The following is an 18,690-nucleotide window of genomic DNA, read 5'->3' as shown; positions in this document are numbered from 1 at the left end:
AGAATCAAACTTATTCCAAAAGTAAGCATAAAATTCTCAAACCTGAGGTACGGGGCTGTTCGCAGTTACTAACTGCGAACAGGTGAAAAAGACAAAACAGTTGTTCGCACTTACTATACGCGAACAGCTATTTGACCTGTTTTGACCTGTTCGCAGTTAGTAACTGCGAACAGCAACAGGACAAAATAGCTGTTCCCAGTTACTAAGTGGGAACAACTATTTTTGTCTTTTTTGACCTGTTCGCAGTTAGTAACTGCGAACAGAGCCAAATCTCAGGTTTTGGATTTTCACGTAAGTTTATAACTTAGTTTATTTAATTTTTTTTTTTTTTTTTTTTTTTTTTTTTGCTTAAGTATTTCAAAAATTCCATCTCCTGCTCGGAAATTAACCATCTGCACTGCAATGCTTCAACTGTTAGACAATCGACACTCTCGAGCAAGCAAACATTTATGGCAAGAGTTCATCGTAGCCAAACTAATATAAAAACAACAATGGGAATCTAATATATGCTGCCGCTGAAACGATCTCTATTATTGCTTGAAACTCGAAATTAACAGCTCTCATATGTATGTAACATTTTTAACTATCATCGGACATCTGAACTTTTGCTTCTAGTTCTATAATTTATTCTCATATAAGCACCTAGCTACTATTTTATCACATACCTTTGTTCTATAGAAGTACTATTTAGTATTTACATCATTATGCCTAAAGCCTGACTGAGCAGCAGCAACAGAAACAGTGTTAAGAGCAAGTCATCGACACACGTTGAAGCTTAAAATACCAGCAGTCAGCTATTCCACGATGGCAATCCAAGAGAGAGGACCAGTGAAACATTTCCATCTCGACTGCTTCCATTCTTGAACGACTCTTTAGGGTTATATCTGCTTATATTAGGCAAGCCAAGAGACAAATTCAAATCGACTGCTTCTTCTGATCTATTGCCCAAGTAGAGGTCGAGATTAATAGCGTTATAGTATCCAGAATTCTCTAATGGTTCTTCTTTAGCTGATTTAGCGTACCCGCCATCAGATGACCCTGATGGTCCCGAGTCTAACGAAAAAGAAACACTAGCAACATCACACGTCTGTCTGAATCCAGAGGCAGATTCATAGACTCGAGTGCAATTTTGACCCTTGTAATTTACATCAGAAAAGAAGTCGATTGCTGTAATGCCTTCTCCATCAGTCTTGTTAATGTTTTTTATATCTTTATCGAATATCTTTTCTTTCTGCAAAACGAATTCAAAGAAATAAATTCATGCAAAATAAAATTCTTTTGCACATACAAATTGAAGATTTGGAAAGTTAAAACTTGCTTAACTTAAGGGTCGGGAAAGAAAAAGAACTACCGGCATGGAATGAAATTTGATCAATACCTGCGAGTTATCACCAAATAGCCCACAGTCCAAAACCTCGTTTCTGCAATCATGGACAAAAGGAATAGTATGAGATCGGACCTGCTTCCTTTTCGGAGTATGTTTTTCCGGTGAAGCTACTTCACGTTCATATCCTCGGTCCCCACACTTGACCAACACGGCAGATTGCAAAACCATAGGATCAACAACTTCTGATACTTGAATGAAGTTGTGGAATGTACGAGGTGCAGAAACAAATTTGCTCTCTGATCCACAACTACCAGGAGAAGAAAAAGCTTCATTCACCGTCATCGTGCTTAAGCTAGGGCTATAAGAGTCATCAGCTTTCCTTGTTCTAAAGACGCCCCAGAAAAACGGGAGAGAATTCCAGCCTGTAAAAAACGTTCAGTTTAGGGACTAAGAAAACACTTATTTTTCCAGGAAAGCGAGTAAAAAAAGAAAGCTTATTGAAGCCAAAGAAATGCTTACGCTGTGATCTCAAAGGAAGCAAGCTAGACGGAAAAACTAAAAGCTGAAAATCACCAAAGTTGGCCTCTAAAGCTGAATCATTGTTTGTCACGTCTTCAAGCAACATTCTGTAACTTGTTCCATAGCTGTAAGAAATGCCCAAAAGTCAAAAGCAAAAACTTGAATTTTTTTCAAGGAAACACTAAAGAGGATTCATTCCATCATCGCTACCTCGATAAATCTTGAGCAAAAAAGTAGAGAGCAATATCTTGCTCTGTCGGATGATAGTTTTGAAATTGAATAGGCCACGTTTGCAAACGTGGAACTTCCTTTAACAGAAGCTCAGTTGAGAACTTATGAACCAATCCAATTACTCTGGAAGATGCGCAAGTCGATAAGTGCGCTTCTACCCCACAGCATTCGAATGGAAGTTTTCCGCTTTTCTCCAATTTAAATATTCCCCTATATTGATATGAGAACACATTGTCAGAATACTTTTGATTCATAGATAAAACCTGAAGACAAAAGAAAACAAGCAAATATGAGACATACTTCCAAATGCATGCAGGATCTGGGACAACAGAAATCATGGCCGTAACCATATAGTCATCATTTGCCAGTTCAGGTGTAGGCATGACTTCCACGCGTTGAGAGTCAAATGGCATAATTTTGTGCGAAGCAACTGAATGATCATTGTTATCTTCTGGGACATTGTCAAAATCAGCTTTCTGAGTGGTTAAATTCACTGTCTGTTCAGGATTACCGGTCACATTTATGTCACTTGATTGACAGGGTGACTTCCTTTCTTCAATAGGTCTAACAACTGAACAGAAAACAAATAACTGATTAGCGACCGTAAAGTGGAAGTGAGAAACAATTCACCAGAGAAATGGGAAAAATTGAGCATGTGAGAAGAGTAATACTGATTGTGTTCGAACAATCTTTGCCTTCATGACTTTGGGGAACAAGTGTCTTCACATTTGTATTGCCGTTGAGCTGGTAGGATTTTTTGATGTTGACGTTCTTTCTAGAAGAATGTGTCGCCTTAACCTTCCTCGAAACGCTCTTGGTCTTAGTAGAGTTAAATCTAGAAGGGCTAGACCCAAAAAGCGATGAACCCATTTGGCTTTTGTTTTTCCACATTAAATAATGTTTGGCTTTTCTTTTGTGCAGCTTCTTGTCAGAATGATGATTTGTGAGTTCACAGTCAGAACTTGCATCGGTAGACCTTCTGCTTTGACGTATGTCTTCTTGTGAGCATCGCACTCCCATAATTGACCCAGAAGCATTGGCAGATCCTGGAAATTAAAAAAAGAATGTCAATGAGTAATTGACATAAACGAACTAAAAAAGAGATATGCCGTCTCCACCACGTTGTCAATTCACATGGGAATTAGCAAGAACAACTTGCCTCCACATAATCCTTGTTTAGATTTGGATGATCTATGAGCTGATGAACATTTTTGCTTCATCGCTTTCTCAGCAGGAAGATCAACAAAAGAAGATACCTGGCGCGCTGTGTTTTCACCCAAGATCTTCAATGAAGAAGCCCGAGAAAACTGCGTTTTCATCCCAGAGACAGAGCACTTCAGCGATTTTATCCTTCCGTCAAAAAATATTTTCTTTATTTCTGATCTCATTTCCATAGTAAGCCCAAGTCTCTCATCAGATAAGAAGGAAGCATCACTGAAATGATTTTTCTTCATTTTACCGACATGCTGAACCCTCAAACATGAAGGCTTTGGAGCATTATCTAGCCTCTTCACTGCAGCTAGGCACTGTCTCTTCAAATCTTGCGTTAACAAACACTCTTCGCACAACCAATCATCTTCAGGGACTTTATCCATCGTTGGAGTCATACAATAACTATCAACAACCAAAATGCAAGAAAATACACATCACTATTCATGATTTGCAAGGGTTGCAATCACGTTGACTCAAAAAAATGCATAGTTAACGACTTACATATGCTCTGCTCCATCATTACACTGGCTACAAAGAACAAGCAATGCCTCCCGACCAACATCACCACAAATATCACATACTCTAACCTATAACACATGAAAAATGCAATGTCAATCCACATATGAGTAAAAAAGAGAACAAGCAAACTGAATAAAAAAAATTATGAAAGCCTAACACCCTCAAATCTAAAACCCCATCCATCTGAAACGGAAAACAACTTTCTAAAACCCCCAATCACACCCCCCACCCTCCACCCACCTGAAACGGAAAAATTAGGAAAAATAATGAAAACAACATACATCGACCAATTCATCTGATCCATTGCCATCCATAATATCCTGGCTCTGAAGATGAGGTATCTGTGTGCCTGTAAATGGTAAATTAGACTTCACGCCATCAGCAGAACCTAGTGTTGGCAGTACAGCTTTACTTGAATACTTGTTTGATATTGTGGCATGCTGGTCACCTTCTTCAACAGACGTTTGATCGACTGGAGAGCCATCTGTAATAGATTGACGACTTACAAATTTCTCGCAAACATCAGCAAAGGGACTATTAACCGAAGCTGCACTAGACGTCACATTCTTATGATCTACACCACCAAAGCGCAGAGCATCATCTTTGCTAATGCAAGAGCTATCATCACCTTTGCAGTCAATAAAATCTTGATCGTGCTGTTTTACTGTGTCCGGAGAAGTAGTCAAATTTTGCAACATTTGCAAATTTTCGAATGGAACAGGATCTTTCATATAACCTAAACTTCGAAAATTTTCAGCAAATGATTGAATATGACTTGTTTCACTAGCGAAAAGCTGCCTTTGGTTTAAGTCTTCGGTTTCAGTAGATAATTCATGAAAGGAAGCTTGATCGACAATCAACTGATCCAATGAGACTTTGTTCAAGCCAGCAGCCTGTTTTTACATTTCAGAAAATGGCATTCCGCAAAAAAAATAATCTTCAAATTGTTCAATATACCTGATATTATTACATAAAATGTGAAGGACGAGACAGAATGGTACACAAGAGGGGAAAAAACAATTGAAACAACTTTAGTCCTGAAAAACCTTGACAGACCTGTCCATTCAAGTGCTAGCTAGGTACGACATTTCAGATACAAGTGCTTTCCTTCGAGAGCAGACAATAAGTTACTAATAAATAAATCACATCAGAAACATAAAAGCATATGCAAGTTTATCCGACACTTCTAACACCTTACGGAAACACCTTACTAAACTCCATTTCACGATTATAGTTCATTCCAATATATGTTGAACAATCATTATATATGCATATCATACAAACACCTTTTATCCCTGAAGCTCAGAAACATCCAATCTAATTATCGCACAACCAGTAACTCAGTGATTCAGTGTGAATCATTAACTCAGCAAACTACAACATAAATCACTAGAACACTATAAAGTATAAACCAGTAACCAGCTTCGTCTAAAATAATGAAAACCAACCAGAATATAGGTTATAACAAATATATATTCACATACTCTTAACCATGTCTTCTAACATTTGCAGCCAAATAATAGAATGATCAACGATAAGACGGTGTACCTCAACTCCAAATTTATGTCAAAGCACAACTGTTTTTCAACAACAATAATGTCAAAGCTTTAATCTCGAAAAATAACTGTTCTAATGTCTCTATATGACAAATCATACAATAGTTTGTAAACAAACTTTAAGTAGCACCCCACAAAAATCGGCTTGTTAATCTCTCTGTCTTGTTCATGATTCAACAAAAAAATTACTAAAAATCCCCAAAAAATTCAATCACAATATAAATGCACTGAAGATACAATCTTGAGGGTCATTTAAAGCAAATGTTTGGCAACAATCAAGAAAATCAATCATGGGGCATGGATTATATAATGATAAAGGGGCATAAGAATGATTCTAATCAATGTTTAACAGCTCAATTAACACAAGAATCATACAAAATTAAACATAATATAAACATTGATTAGTGATTACCACTCCCAAATCCCCATAATGATTCTGCTTAGCCTTTAATTCACTTACACGTGAAACACCCACCATTGAAATTAAGATCTCATTAATCATAATAAAATGACATTTAAAGATAAACAAATACAAAGTCAAGATTCAATCTAAACCACAAAATTGTTTGTTCGTAAAAAAACAATGGAAAAACATAACCCACATAATTTATGTCGTCATAAACCCATTTAATTTTAAACTAATCCCCATCAAAGAAAATTCAAAATAAACCAAATGGGATTACGACAATTAATAATAATACTCATCAAAATAGTTTATAGATTGAAGAAACAATAAAAGATTACAAACCCACAAATTTTTCACATTGATAAACCCTTCCTAAAAAAAACCCTAGTCAAATTTACAAAATGCCCAAATTTTGAATGAAATGCTAAACCTAAAGATAGGATTTTATTCAAACATGCAAGAAAATAAAGTAACACAGATAAGAATTAAACCCGGAATAATCATAAAAACCAATCAAATGAAACAAATTAAAGGAAATGAAAGAAGAAAAGACATGCCTTTTGAATCAAAGGAAAATCACCATGATTATAAAATTCTTGAAGTGATTTAAATTTATGATATTTCTTCTTCATCACACATTCCAGAAATAAACAGAGGAATAAAGAGGGAACAAACAGGGAAGACTGACCCTTTTTATATGTATGTTTGTTTGATTATTTACTCGTTTTTTCCTCCAATCGAAGTTTTTTATTTTTTGTGCTGCTACGGAAACTTTTGTTTTTATTTTCTACCTCTCATCTGCAACGTGTTATTTACTTCTTCTTCATGCATCTAATCTCCTCTATTTATTAAAAAGATTTTTAATTTTGGGTAATAAAAATAAAAAGAAATAAAAAAGAAAGAAAAAATCTTTCCCTCATTTGGAAAATTTTTGAATTCCAAAAATTTGTTTCTTGTTAAAAAAGTGAGTGTACTTCTATTGCCTTTGTCTATGGGGGATACGTGGTTACTTAATGGGATTGGGTAGGACTTTTGAAATTCAAGGATTTTAATTTTTTATTTATTACTTTTTTATATAATTTCTTGTTTTCCTATCTTTTCTCCATATAAAATATTTGCACTTCTTACAATAATAGTTAGAAACTTAAAATTGTATTCATTTGATTAATAAATTAAAACTGAGAGTAGTTAAAAAGGCAAATGAAAAATATCTGACAAAAAGAGACAAATAGAGTAAATTTAATTTGTGATTTTGCTTTTGTTACAAGGAAGTAAATTTCTTATATTATTTTTGTTGTTAAATAAGATATAAACAAATGGACTAAGATACGTGTGGATGAGATAATTGAAATGTTGAGTATAAGAAATATAAAACATAATATAATGAGTTTGTGAATGTAATATGTTAATATGAAAAGAGAACTTGAAATTATTAATGCATATAAATTGTATTTTCACAACATTTTTAATGGTTGATATATATATCTACGTAAAAATAGAGTTACAAAGAGATGGTTATAACATTTTTCACATTCTTAACGGTTAATTCTCGATGACAAACAATGCTAGGTGAGATAGTTTTAATAAAAAGTATCTATCTAATTTATATTTAATTTTTATTTTAAATATCTTGCTTATAATTATTTGCACCATTTTTCTTTTGAAAATGGTTTCACAAATATCCTTATTCTCATCTATAAATTCATTATCGCATTTAATCTCCTCAAATTATTTTTTTTACCACTTTTCTTTATCATATTAAAACATTACATAATTACCCTTATAAAAAATAAGGAGAGTTAGATTTGGGCCAAATTCTTAGATTAAACACTTTTTAAATATTATAATAATTACAATATAATATGGTGAACGTAATTAGTAATTAGTGTACTTTATTATTTATTAATATTGATAATATCTTTTGTAAAATCAAACAAGGACACGTTATATGCAATATTTGGAATTTGGGTATAGGCGTATAGCCAGTTTTCAATCCTTATTTTGGATATGATTCATACGAATGGAAGATGATGCCACCTAGAGATGGCCACAGTCCGGGTTGGGTCGGTTTCGTTTCGGTTCCTGTTTCATCTGGAATCTGATTCGAACATTTTCAGTTACGGTCTCGGGTGGTTTTAAACGGTTCCTCGGCGGTTCCAATTCCCGGATCGGGTGGGTCGGACCATCGGTTCCATTCTTATTTTTCCTTTACATATAATATAAAAATATTATAATAATGCGGACGTACCTTTGATGATTACTTGATTATTAGCGAAATTCATTGCTTGTCGTCATCGTTATTAAAATATTTACTAAAAGAAGGAAAAAAATAAATTAATAAAAAACGATAAAGATGATTAATAAAAAAGAGGGAGAAAATGGACTTGAACCTAGTATCCCGAAGGAATACCAAGTTGCCTACGTATCCCGAAGGAATCAAAGCCCACGTAGTTCTTTGTCATACCTTCGCCGGGAATGTCCCACTGTCGACTGCGCTTGCTGCATGAGTTTTTTTTGTGATTCCATGCTTCTTTGCCAAATGTTTGTTGAAAGATCTCGTACCACCACCTAACACTTATTCATAAAACACAATAAATGAATTTTTAATACATTCTTGATTTACAAAATATAAATATCATGTATAAAAACTTAAAAGACATTTACCTCTGTTGAAATTGCATGAAACTAAAGGCTTTACCTCTTGAATTTTACAAATTTGACAAGTGCATAAGAAAACATCTGGATTGTCGGTTGGTTGTTTTGTAAAATACGACCACACATGTGAAACAGCTCTACCACTAGGAGGTGGATTTGCCGGAAAAGGTTGTCTTACTAGTTCATTTTTATCTAAATTTAAATATAACGACATATTCAAATACCACAATATATACATAAATAATAATTTAAAATTTAATCAATTTGAAGAATAAAATTATAAAACTAACCGATACTTTGGAAATTGACTTGTTTACCTCGAGCTTCTCTTTGTTGTTGTTCTTCATGTGATCTCGTTGATGACTGTCGAGATCTAAGTATCCCAATAGGGGTTGTTGGTTCTCTTCTTCTTCTTCAATTTGTATTTCTCTTTCCACTTCTTCTGACCGGTTCCAAAGAACCGCTGGGCCGGTTTCCAAGGAACCGTTGGGCCGAGTGAACCGGTCCGGTCCGATTCCTTGGAACCGGTGGTCCGGGTGAACCAGCCCGCGGTTCTTTGGTCCAGTTCTGGCGGTTTTTTTCGGCGATTTTACGGTTTTGCGGTTCGGGTCGATTCGGCTCATACCGCGAACGGTTTCGGTTCCATCGCTAATGCCACCAAATGGGCAAGTCCAAATGCATACAATATTTATCCCCAAGTAATCAACTTATTGGACATACTTCAATTAGTTTTTATTTTTACTGTTTCTACGAAACACAAACATCACACTCTAAAAAACAACCTTAACATGATAGATGGAGTTTCATGATATGTTGTATACTTTAATACTCCTCTTACACTAGAGCCCTTTGAATTAGAGGTGCGAATACAACACAGACTCTCCTTATATCTTGCGGCTGGCGTTGAATATTTCACTTTAAATGAGGGGTGATTGAGATTCGAACTCGTCACCTCTTATTACGTTGGATTCTGATTTCATGTTAAACTGAGCTGAAGTTATTAATGACAGCATATTTTAGAACCTCAACGATTAATTTAAAATTTTAGTTGAGTTGGTTTTTTGATAGAGTGCATGAGTTCGATTCTCACTTATCTCCTCAATCCTCTTCTCAAGTCTACAATGTAATAAAAAAAATATCTTATTAAAACGGAAAATTATAATTAAACAATGAATTAACTAAGAGGTATGTAAAATTTTAGAAGTGTATTCAGTCTTGTAAAGTACTCTATATAAGTCATACACTAGATGTACATTAACTTATTAATAGCAATATAATTTGTATATTATATTTTTTTTTTTTACCAAACAAGGTCAAAGACGATCATATATAGTATATATATGACATTCTTAGATATGTTTTTGTTTTTACATAAAATGATAAAAGTGATTTCTATAAGAAAGACGAGAGGAGATTATTATAATAATTGTATAAATATAACCAGGTAAGTATATATTTACAGAATTTTATTTTTAAGTTAAAAAATTAATAATTGATCTCAATTTTAAGTAAAAAATAGGAAAACATGTGTTACATAAGTATTCTATATTATAATGATGATGATGAGAATGATGTTGATGTTAAATGAAAATGTCTTGTGATAACATAAATTAAATAAATAAATAAGCTTTATTTAATAGAAGTATATTTTGACACCTTTAAGACATTACAATTTACATATACACAACTAAGAAAAAGCATAAATTTAAAGCCTAAATTATTTTGATTTTAAATAAGTGAAAATTACTACTCCTATCACAAATTAAATTTTTTAATACACTGCCTCTGAATTTTGGGTTTAAATTTGGAAAATTAGATATTGTGGCCTTTCAACAATTAAATATGTACACTTTTGCTTTCACACAACTATATATTTGGAAATGTTTAATGTCCTTTTATATTTAAAAGAAAATACATAATAATAAGGTCATGTGTTTATTATAATTAGTTAAACATGTTTGAGTAGTTGTTTGTCGGTGACACAATCAGGAGGTTATATATTTATAATTTATGTTAAGAGTTATTTACTTGTTTATAGAAATTATAATAAATTTAGCTTTTTGTGACATTGAATTTAGTGGCATAAAAAAAAATATCATTGATTTATATTTTTAATGTAATAATTGTTGATTTTTATTTTAAGTTCCACTAAAAAGATATTTAGTGACACTATATTTGGCCTTTTTAGTGGTATATGTAATTGTTACTATAATCTATAGTGACATTTAAGGCAGTTGGACCTGATAACATTCCGATTGAGGTGTGGAGGGGTTTAGGAGAAGAGGTGATGTGCAAATTTTAAATTAACCGCAAGCGCACGGTGTACGTGTAGCTATACGGGTCTAACTTAGGGAACAAATTCATTCAGTTTATAACTACGAGATACAGACAAACAATATAATCGGTTTGAGAATCTAACACTACTATGAACAAAAATCAAAATGATGCAAATGAAACTAATAAGTAAAGCTAAGACAATAATTTATACGAAGATAATAATAATAATATGACAAATCTAGGGCGTCAGGAATCACCTAATTCTAACATGGGAGTCAATTACTCTTATAATTGTACGAAATTGAGTCTTTGGCATAATTAAACGTGATCTAATTAATCTCAAGCTTCCGCTTTAATGATGAATATCGGTTTAAGACCTTACTAGTGTTAATCCTTAAAATTCCGTTTTATTGGCTAAACTAATAGAAATTTAACTTAAATACATCTCAATCCTAAATTAATCCTAATTGCACTTATCAAGAGGGCATTCATTGGCTTACTTAACTCTTTAATATATATATTTTTGGAGTTTGTAAAATTTGCACAAAAACTTCTCTTTTTTCTAATGATTTTAATTTTGCCTCAATTGCTTCTTTTCATCTTGTCCAATCAGGTCTTTTTCTGCATTCATTTATCGATATTGGCTCAAGATCATTTTCATCATTTATTATTTCAATAGCTACGGAATAAGCAAAGGATTCATTTGCAATGATCCTTTTTCGATTCCATTTTTTCTTGGAGAAAATATAATTTATTGAGGTTTCATAATTTTCATCCTTTTCATTATCGGAGATGTCTTGATTTTCTCCTTTATTTTCATTTTCATTTTGAATATCAATTGGTGCACCTTCTTGTTTTCTCAATTTTCTTGGTTTTAAATCTTTTGAACCAAGTGGCCTTCCACGCTTTCTTTGCACAAAAATTTCATCACTTTTTGCCTTTTCATCAAGAACTTCTATTCGAGCTGGAGTATTTGCTGCTGGTATATGTGATTTTATAACTCTCTTAGTATCTGTGAATGCATCAGGTAATTGGTTAGCAACACTTTGTAGATGAATAATTCGTTGTACTTCTTGTTCACATGATTTTGTTTTTGGGTCTAAATATTCTAAATGTGTTGCTTTCCAAATAAGTTCTATATTTCTTTTTTGTAAGTTCACATTCTCTCCCCCTAAGGATCGGAATATTGTCTCATTAAAGTGGCAATCAGCAAATCTAGCTTGAAATTGATCACCGGTTAATGGTTCAAGATAACGAATGATTGATGAAGATTCAAAACCGACATATATTCTCATTCTTCTTTGTGGACCCATTTTTGTACGTTGAGGGGGAGCAATGGCCACATATACAGCGCATCCAAAGATTTTCAAATGTGAAATATTTGGTTCATGACCAGCTACTAATTGCATTGGCGAATATTTATGATAAGTTGTAAGTCTTAGCCTAATCAATGATGCTGCATGTAATATTGCATAGCCCCAGGCCGATGATGGTAATTTTGATTTCATTAGCAGTGGTCTTGCAATTAATTGCAATCTCTTAATTAAGGATTCAGCAAGACCATTTTGTGTGTGAACATGTGGCACAGGGTGTTCCACTTTAATTCCAATTGACATGCAATAATCATTAAAAGTTTGAGATGTGAATTCGTCGGCATTGTCAAATCTAATACTTTTATTGTATAATCAGGAAAATGATTTTTCAATTGGATAATTTGTGCAAGTAGTTTTGCAAATGCATTGTTTCTACTTGATAGAAGGCTTACATGTGACCATCTTGTGGAAGCGTTTATTAAGACCATGAAGTACCTAAAAGGTCCACATGGTGGATTAATTGGCCCACATATATCTCCTTGAATTCTTTCAAGAAATATAAGAGATTCAATAACAATCTTATTTACTAATGGTCTAGTAATAAATTTTCAAAGAGAACAAGAGGTGCATAAGAGCTCATTTGACTAGGGAATCTTAATATTTCTTAGTGGATGCTCGACTAAATTTTCTATTATTTTATACATCATCCCAGTGCCAGGATGACCTAAGCGGTCATGCCATAAAGTGAATAGCTCCTTATTGTCTAGTACTATCATATTTATTTCAATCGGGCGTATATGGATGAAATACAACCCCGATGAATATGCTGGCATTCTTTCAAGGATAATTTTCGTTCCATTTCTTTCTGCTGTAAGGCATAAGAATTTTTTTTCATTTATGGTTTTGGTTTCCATATGGTAACCATTTTTCCGTATTGCCTTAAAACTGATAAGATTTCTTCAAGATTTACTCGAGTATAGTGCATCATTTATTTCTAATTTTGTCCCCATAGGGAGTATGATGCATGCTTTTCCAGTGCCTTTGATTAATTTTGTTGTTCCTGATATGGTATTGACATTTGCCTCAAGCAATGTTAGGTTTAAAAAATATTCTCGTTATTTCAATATCGTATGTGTTGCTCCACTGTCCAGGAGGCAATGAAATGTTGATCCACTTACTGACATTTCCTTTTCTAAGACAAGAGAAGAAGAAAAAAAAATTATATTATTAATATAAAGCCAAAATACTCAATACAAAAAACATAAGTAGAGAATTACAACTTATCAAATGAAAAACAAGTTAGATAAACAGAAAATGCATCTAGTCATCTCAAAAGATGTAATTATCTTCTTCTTGGGGATCAAGTTTGTGGAGGTTCACATCCTCATTAAAGAAATCGAAGACATCTAAGGTGGGCCCAGATGTATTTGCTTCATTTACAAAATTTGCTTCTGCCCCTTTTCCTTTGTTTTTCTGGGAAGTTTGATATAAATCCACTAAATGTTTGGCGGTACGGCAAGTTCGCCCCTAATGTCCAGTCATGCCACATCTATTACATGTGCTTTTGTGTTTCTGGACTTGTTTAAAATTATCATTTCGGGGGTAAATATATTTGTTTCATAAATGTGGCTACGTCTGCGACCACGACCATGACAACGACCACGGCCATAGAAATTTTCTTGTTCAAAAGTATTCATGCCGCTCTTTTCGTGATATTTTCCACGACCTCGATGGCGCACATTCCTCTCAATCATATTTGTCTCATTAAAGGGCATAGTCTCAACAGGTCTCCTGTTGTGATTTTTCAATAATAGTTCATTATTTTGTTCCGCAACAAGAAGTGTTTTCAGCAATTCATGATATTTCTTGAAATGCCTTTCATGATATTGTTGTTGTAACAGAATGCTATTTACGTGAAAGGTTGATAATGTTTTTTCTATTATTTCTTCATCTTTTATTATTTGTCCACAATAGACTAATTTTAATTTTATCAAATGAAGGGCTGAATTATAATCATTAATTGATTTTGAAATCTTGAAATCTTAACTCTCGCCATTCATCGATGGCCTTCGGGAGAAGTACACTTTTATTATGGCCAAATCTTTCATTTAGCACTTCCCAAAGTAAATTTGGGTCCTCATAATTGGTGTATTCGTGTTTGAGACTATCGGTTAAATGATGTCTCAAAATTGATGCAGCTTTTGCCTTATCTTCCTCAATTTTTATGGGATCTTTTTCAATACCCTTTCCTTTATTGGCGGGATTAAGTTCAATTATTGTGTATAATACTTTTTCCTTTTAGATATAATTTGACATCTGAAGCCCATTGTATAAAATTATTTCCTGTTAATTCCAGGGCATTGAACTTTCTCTTTTTGAGATCAACCATTATTTTGTGTATCATTAGAGATATTAAAGCATATTAGTATTATCTCCCCCTGATTTAATATCTCAAATATAATAAGCACAATATAATCATAAATAAAAATAAAGTAGATAGTATTAATAGATGATAAAACAAAAATACAAATTGCTAAACAAATACAAGATTTATAATTTATTTTTGGATACAGGTAGAGCATTAGTGCTACGAGTAATACAATTAAACCCATAATGATAAGGAATGCTTCTAGTATTTTACTTATATTGTCGACAATTGGATTGATGTGGGTGTTTGTAGATGTATTGTCTGCCATGGATGGTTGAAGGAAGAAGAAGATGAAGAAAGAAAATTTATTTATTGTGTTTGGGATAAGGTGTGAGTGGTGTGTGTAGTGTGTATGTTTGGGACGGGTAGAAGTCCCTATTTATAGGGGGTAAAAAGACCATTTTCATAATTGATCTCCAAGATTAATTTTTTTTTTGTTATTATTATTATTTTTTTTCAGAATCGAATCCTTGACGATTTACTTAAATTATAATTTTCGGACCACTCTGGCATTCATCCCGGGTTGATATTTTTACAATTAGAAAAGGATTTTATGTTGTGTAGAAATAATATAGTCATGTTTGCTAATAATCTGTGTTATAGGTAAATTAAGACAATTTATTATTATAATGTTAAACAAAATAGAATCAAATAAAATCGTGATTTATTATTATTTGAAGATGAAATTAAATTTTATGAGTTTATTAAGTGATTATATACATATAAATATATAAAAGTTTGATGTACATAATTTTATAGACTAAAGTAACCAAATACATATGCACATAATATGATGACATGATCAGATAAATAGAGATAAAACCGTCCATAAAGGCGATAACAATGCTAAATTAGCCAGTCCATAAAGGCGGTCATTACAAAATAATATTAGCCAGTCCATATAGGCGGCTGAAAAAGTAAAAACGAACATAAAGATTAAACGACATTATTAAAATAAATTATTTTATGGGTTAATAGTCTGAAAACGTTTGCTACTAGTTTCTTCGCCTTCGTCATTTTTTCTTTTATTACTTTCTTGTGGGACTGTAAGATCATTAGTAGGTTGGGCTGGTGGGTTATCAGTAGATTGTGGTGGCTGATTAGTAGGTGGTTGTGCTGGTGGATTAGTTGCATTATTGGGACTTGGCATTGGGTTGTCATTTATATGGGTATTATTTGGATTATGTTTTCGCAATTGGTTTGAACCACTATTAGCTGGGTTGGTAGTAACAGATATACAATTTTCTTCAAGGATAAAGTATAGAACGGTGTTAGTAACACCTTGAATAATAATATTGATACCGTTTGATTGTTGGTTCATATTGTGGCTAAAAAAATGTTATAATGTTTTGGAAAAAAATATTACCTTCTTGGGTTTTTGAGAGCGAAAAATAGTGCTCATAATGTGTTAAAAGGTAGGGAGAATATAAGGGGAAATGTAGTACATGAGATTGATATCTGCTTCGTATATCAATATCTTGCGTCAATTTACAATACATGAGTAATGCTTTTATAGCAAATATTACAACACTATTCATGAAAATAGGATTGAATTTCCCAATGCATTTATGAACTGTCTTCTCAAATTATAATAGAAAGTACTCTTTTGTATTACTTCTACTTATTTGACATTATTCATTCATATAAAGAAAAAGTTTTGTATTTCTAAAAATTTACTAAAAAAAATATAGAGGGCAAAAGACAAATGATGATGATTGGGTACATGATAGTTAGTGAAGTTGTTAAGATATTTAGAAACACAGAGACAAAATTCTAGAGTATACTAGAACTAGAATAAAATTTACTTCCTACTTTTATGGCCATTTCTTGATTACCCAAACAAGGAACAAGGAGAATGCACACGTAAGTCTTAGTGTGTGGCTCGGATGCGACCATTTGATAGACCATTTAAGGGAAGACACGCTATCAAAGTTGCGTGCTAGATATTTTGGAATGGGAGCATCTTTAGTTGTATGCATCCCCTTATACGGATGATATAGACTGGCATATCACTCAAATATGTGGATGTTAAATGATATATAATGTGGTTTGTATCTCTAGACTTAGAATAACATATTAAATTTAAATACGAAAAAATGAATAACTAAATGTGGTTTGTATCTTACATACTAATACAATTTTAGCTTATATAAAAAACTTTATTTTTAGTGATAAATAATATTTTGATCAATCGACTTATAAACAAGCTAACGATCAAACTTAAGCCTGACCTTTGAATTAACCTAACACAAATCTTTCTCAACATGACATTCCAAAACTCAACAAAGTTACGTAATTGAATTCAAAGCTTCAGTATATACCTTTTATTTGCCCAAATCTAACTTCAACTCGATATGTATTACACAAAACCTGCTTCGAAATGAATCAATTTATAATCGTTTCACCGTAATTAATCCAACATGATCACACATAAACTTCTCCTAAAGTTGGCTTCATTTGACTCAAATTTAATCCAATTCCAATATAAACTACCTCCCTAACCTAAATTAAAACCAAATAAACATATGTTTAATCAACTTGTAATCTACTAGACAGATATAATATGTATTGACCAAATTTATATTGGACCCCTTTACACTAGAGATCGTTCCATCAATATGGATCATTGGATCAATTTAACCCGCATCCAACCTATTAATAATCTAAACACAAATAGCTCGATACTTTCATTTGAAAAAACTCAACTCAATGTGACATGAGATCTTATTAGACATGAATTATAATAATCTATCTAATTTATAATTAACTCAAAATAATCTAATACTATCTTAATCCAATTTGAACTTATCAAATTATGAGTCATAACTCAAAGCCTATGATATTATTCAAGTTGAAGTAAATTTGAACCCAAGATGAACAAACTCCAGATCAACTCTAAACCAAGTTACCCAAATTTTTATCTTTATACCATTAGGTAATAGTTTTTATGATCATAGATATATAGTTACATATAGCAAAATCCAATTTTTAATTTTCTTTTTTTCTTTAAATCATGTCCAAATGTGTGGTTGTGTTTTTTAAATGTTACTTGTGTTCTACAATAGGGTTGTTGGTTTAATTATTAATGAAGCGTGAATCACATGGCAAGTATTATATCATTCAAGAAGCTAATAACTACTCCTAAAACGTTTATTATTGACCATAAAAGAATTGTTTGCACCATAAGTAAATTTAAATATTTAGCATATGATCTTGTAAGCATCTACAATCGGAACTCATAAGTAAACGCAAATATCATGTTAAATTGACTATAAGATTGATTTATTATTGTTCACTGAACGAAGATATAATTCGAACTCATAATCTATGATACATGAAATTTGAATTTACACTTTTGCATGAAAAGTTACGAGTTTGAATCTTGTAAACAGCCTTATATAAAAATATTGTATAAAATTTATCTTCATCATATCTCTATGGTGAAATCTTTCCAAATCCTCGCTCTATGGAGATACTTTGTGGCTTGTGCACTCAACCGTCTTTATTTTAAAAAATAATATGCCAAAAATTTGACATATTTATGATCGACTTGGATTTTTATTATTTTTTACAAGATCTAATTTAAGAGTTTGGGTGTAGAATATTAAGATTTAATTGAGTTCTATGGGTATAATTTTGTCACTTTTAAAGAATGGATTTTCAATTTTTATTGTCAATATAGAAGTATATTTTTATTGAAATTATTGAATTTTTGCAGCTTAAACATGAAGGAGTTGAAATACTTTTGAAAAATCATATCTTAAATGTTGGCCTATAGTAAAATTGTTTGATTTGATATAAAAAAAAAAAAATTCACTAACCAGTAACCACCACTATGTACAACGATGATCACGAGAAAGATTAATTAAAGGGTTTGAATGAGTATGATGTATGCTCATGTTATTTCGAATGAGTTGAGAGAATTTTTCATAATCATTGACAAAATGGTCCAACTTACGAAAATAAGTGGATAAAAGACATACATTTTAAAAGCAAGTACAATTTGACATTGGTGCAAAAGCATGAATTTTTTGAATATGTAAATGTTACAAATTTATAAAACTATTAAATAGCATAGTGAAAATAAAAGACAACCATTTACATATTATGATGGTTTGAGCATGTATAACTGTACAAAGGCATAGTATTAGCAAATCGATAATAAAGTTAGAAAGTTGAAGTTTGGAAAATATAAAGAGGGGAAAGAAAATTGAAGATGAAAATGATATAATTAATGGTTCATATAA

At 32.3% G+C, this 18,690-nt stretch overlaps 1 protein-coding gene across 4 annotated transcripts; it reads right to left on the bottom strand.

The window, feature by feature from the left end:
* Nucleotides 1–505: 505 nt before the first annotated feature.
* On the bottom strand, nucleotides 506–6,779 carry LOC130801268 (uncharacterized). 4 transcript variants are annotated; one of them, XM_057665072.1, is made up of 10 exons: nucleotides 5,777–6,779; nucleotides 4,090–4,701; nucleotides 3,791–3,876; nucleotides 3,237–3,691; nucleotides 2,749–3,123; nucleotides 2,378–2,648; nucleotides 2,057–2,287; nucleotides 1,847–1,971; nucleotides 1,379–1,749; nucleotides 506–1,231 (listed from the first exon to the last, which is right to left on the bottom strand). In XM_057665072.1, the coding sequence occupies exons 1-10, from the start codon at nucleotides 5,864–5,866 to the stop codon at nucleotides 791–793; spliced, it is 3,057 nt and encodes a 1,018-aa protein (XP_057521055.1). In that variant the 5' UTR covers nucleotides 5,867–6,779; the 3' UTR covers nucleotides 506–790. The 4 variants fall into 4 exon arrangements, with proteins under 4 accessions (XP_057521055.1, XP_057521056.1, XP_057521057.1 ...); XM_057665073.1 differs by having other exon boundaries at nucleotides 6,328–6,779; XM_057665074.1 differs by having other exon boundaries at nucleotides 4,090–4,765; nucleotides 6,459–6,775.
* Between the last annotated feature and the right edge of the window lie 11,911 nt (nucleotides 6,780–18,690).

The sequence above is a fragment of the Amaranthus tricolor genome, chromosome 15, assembly GCF_026212465.1.
Source record: "Amaranthus tricolor cultivar Red isolate AtriRed21 chromosome 15, ASM2621246v1, whole genome shotgun sequence".
NCBI classification, from domain to species: domain Eukaryota; kingdom Viridiplantae; phylum Streptophyta; class Magnoliopsida; order Caryophyllales; family Amaranthaceae; genus Amaranthus; species Amaranthus tricolor.
This window is presented reverse-complemented; position numbering and strand designations above follow the sequence as displayed.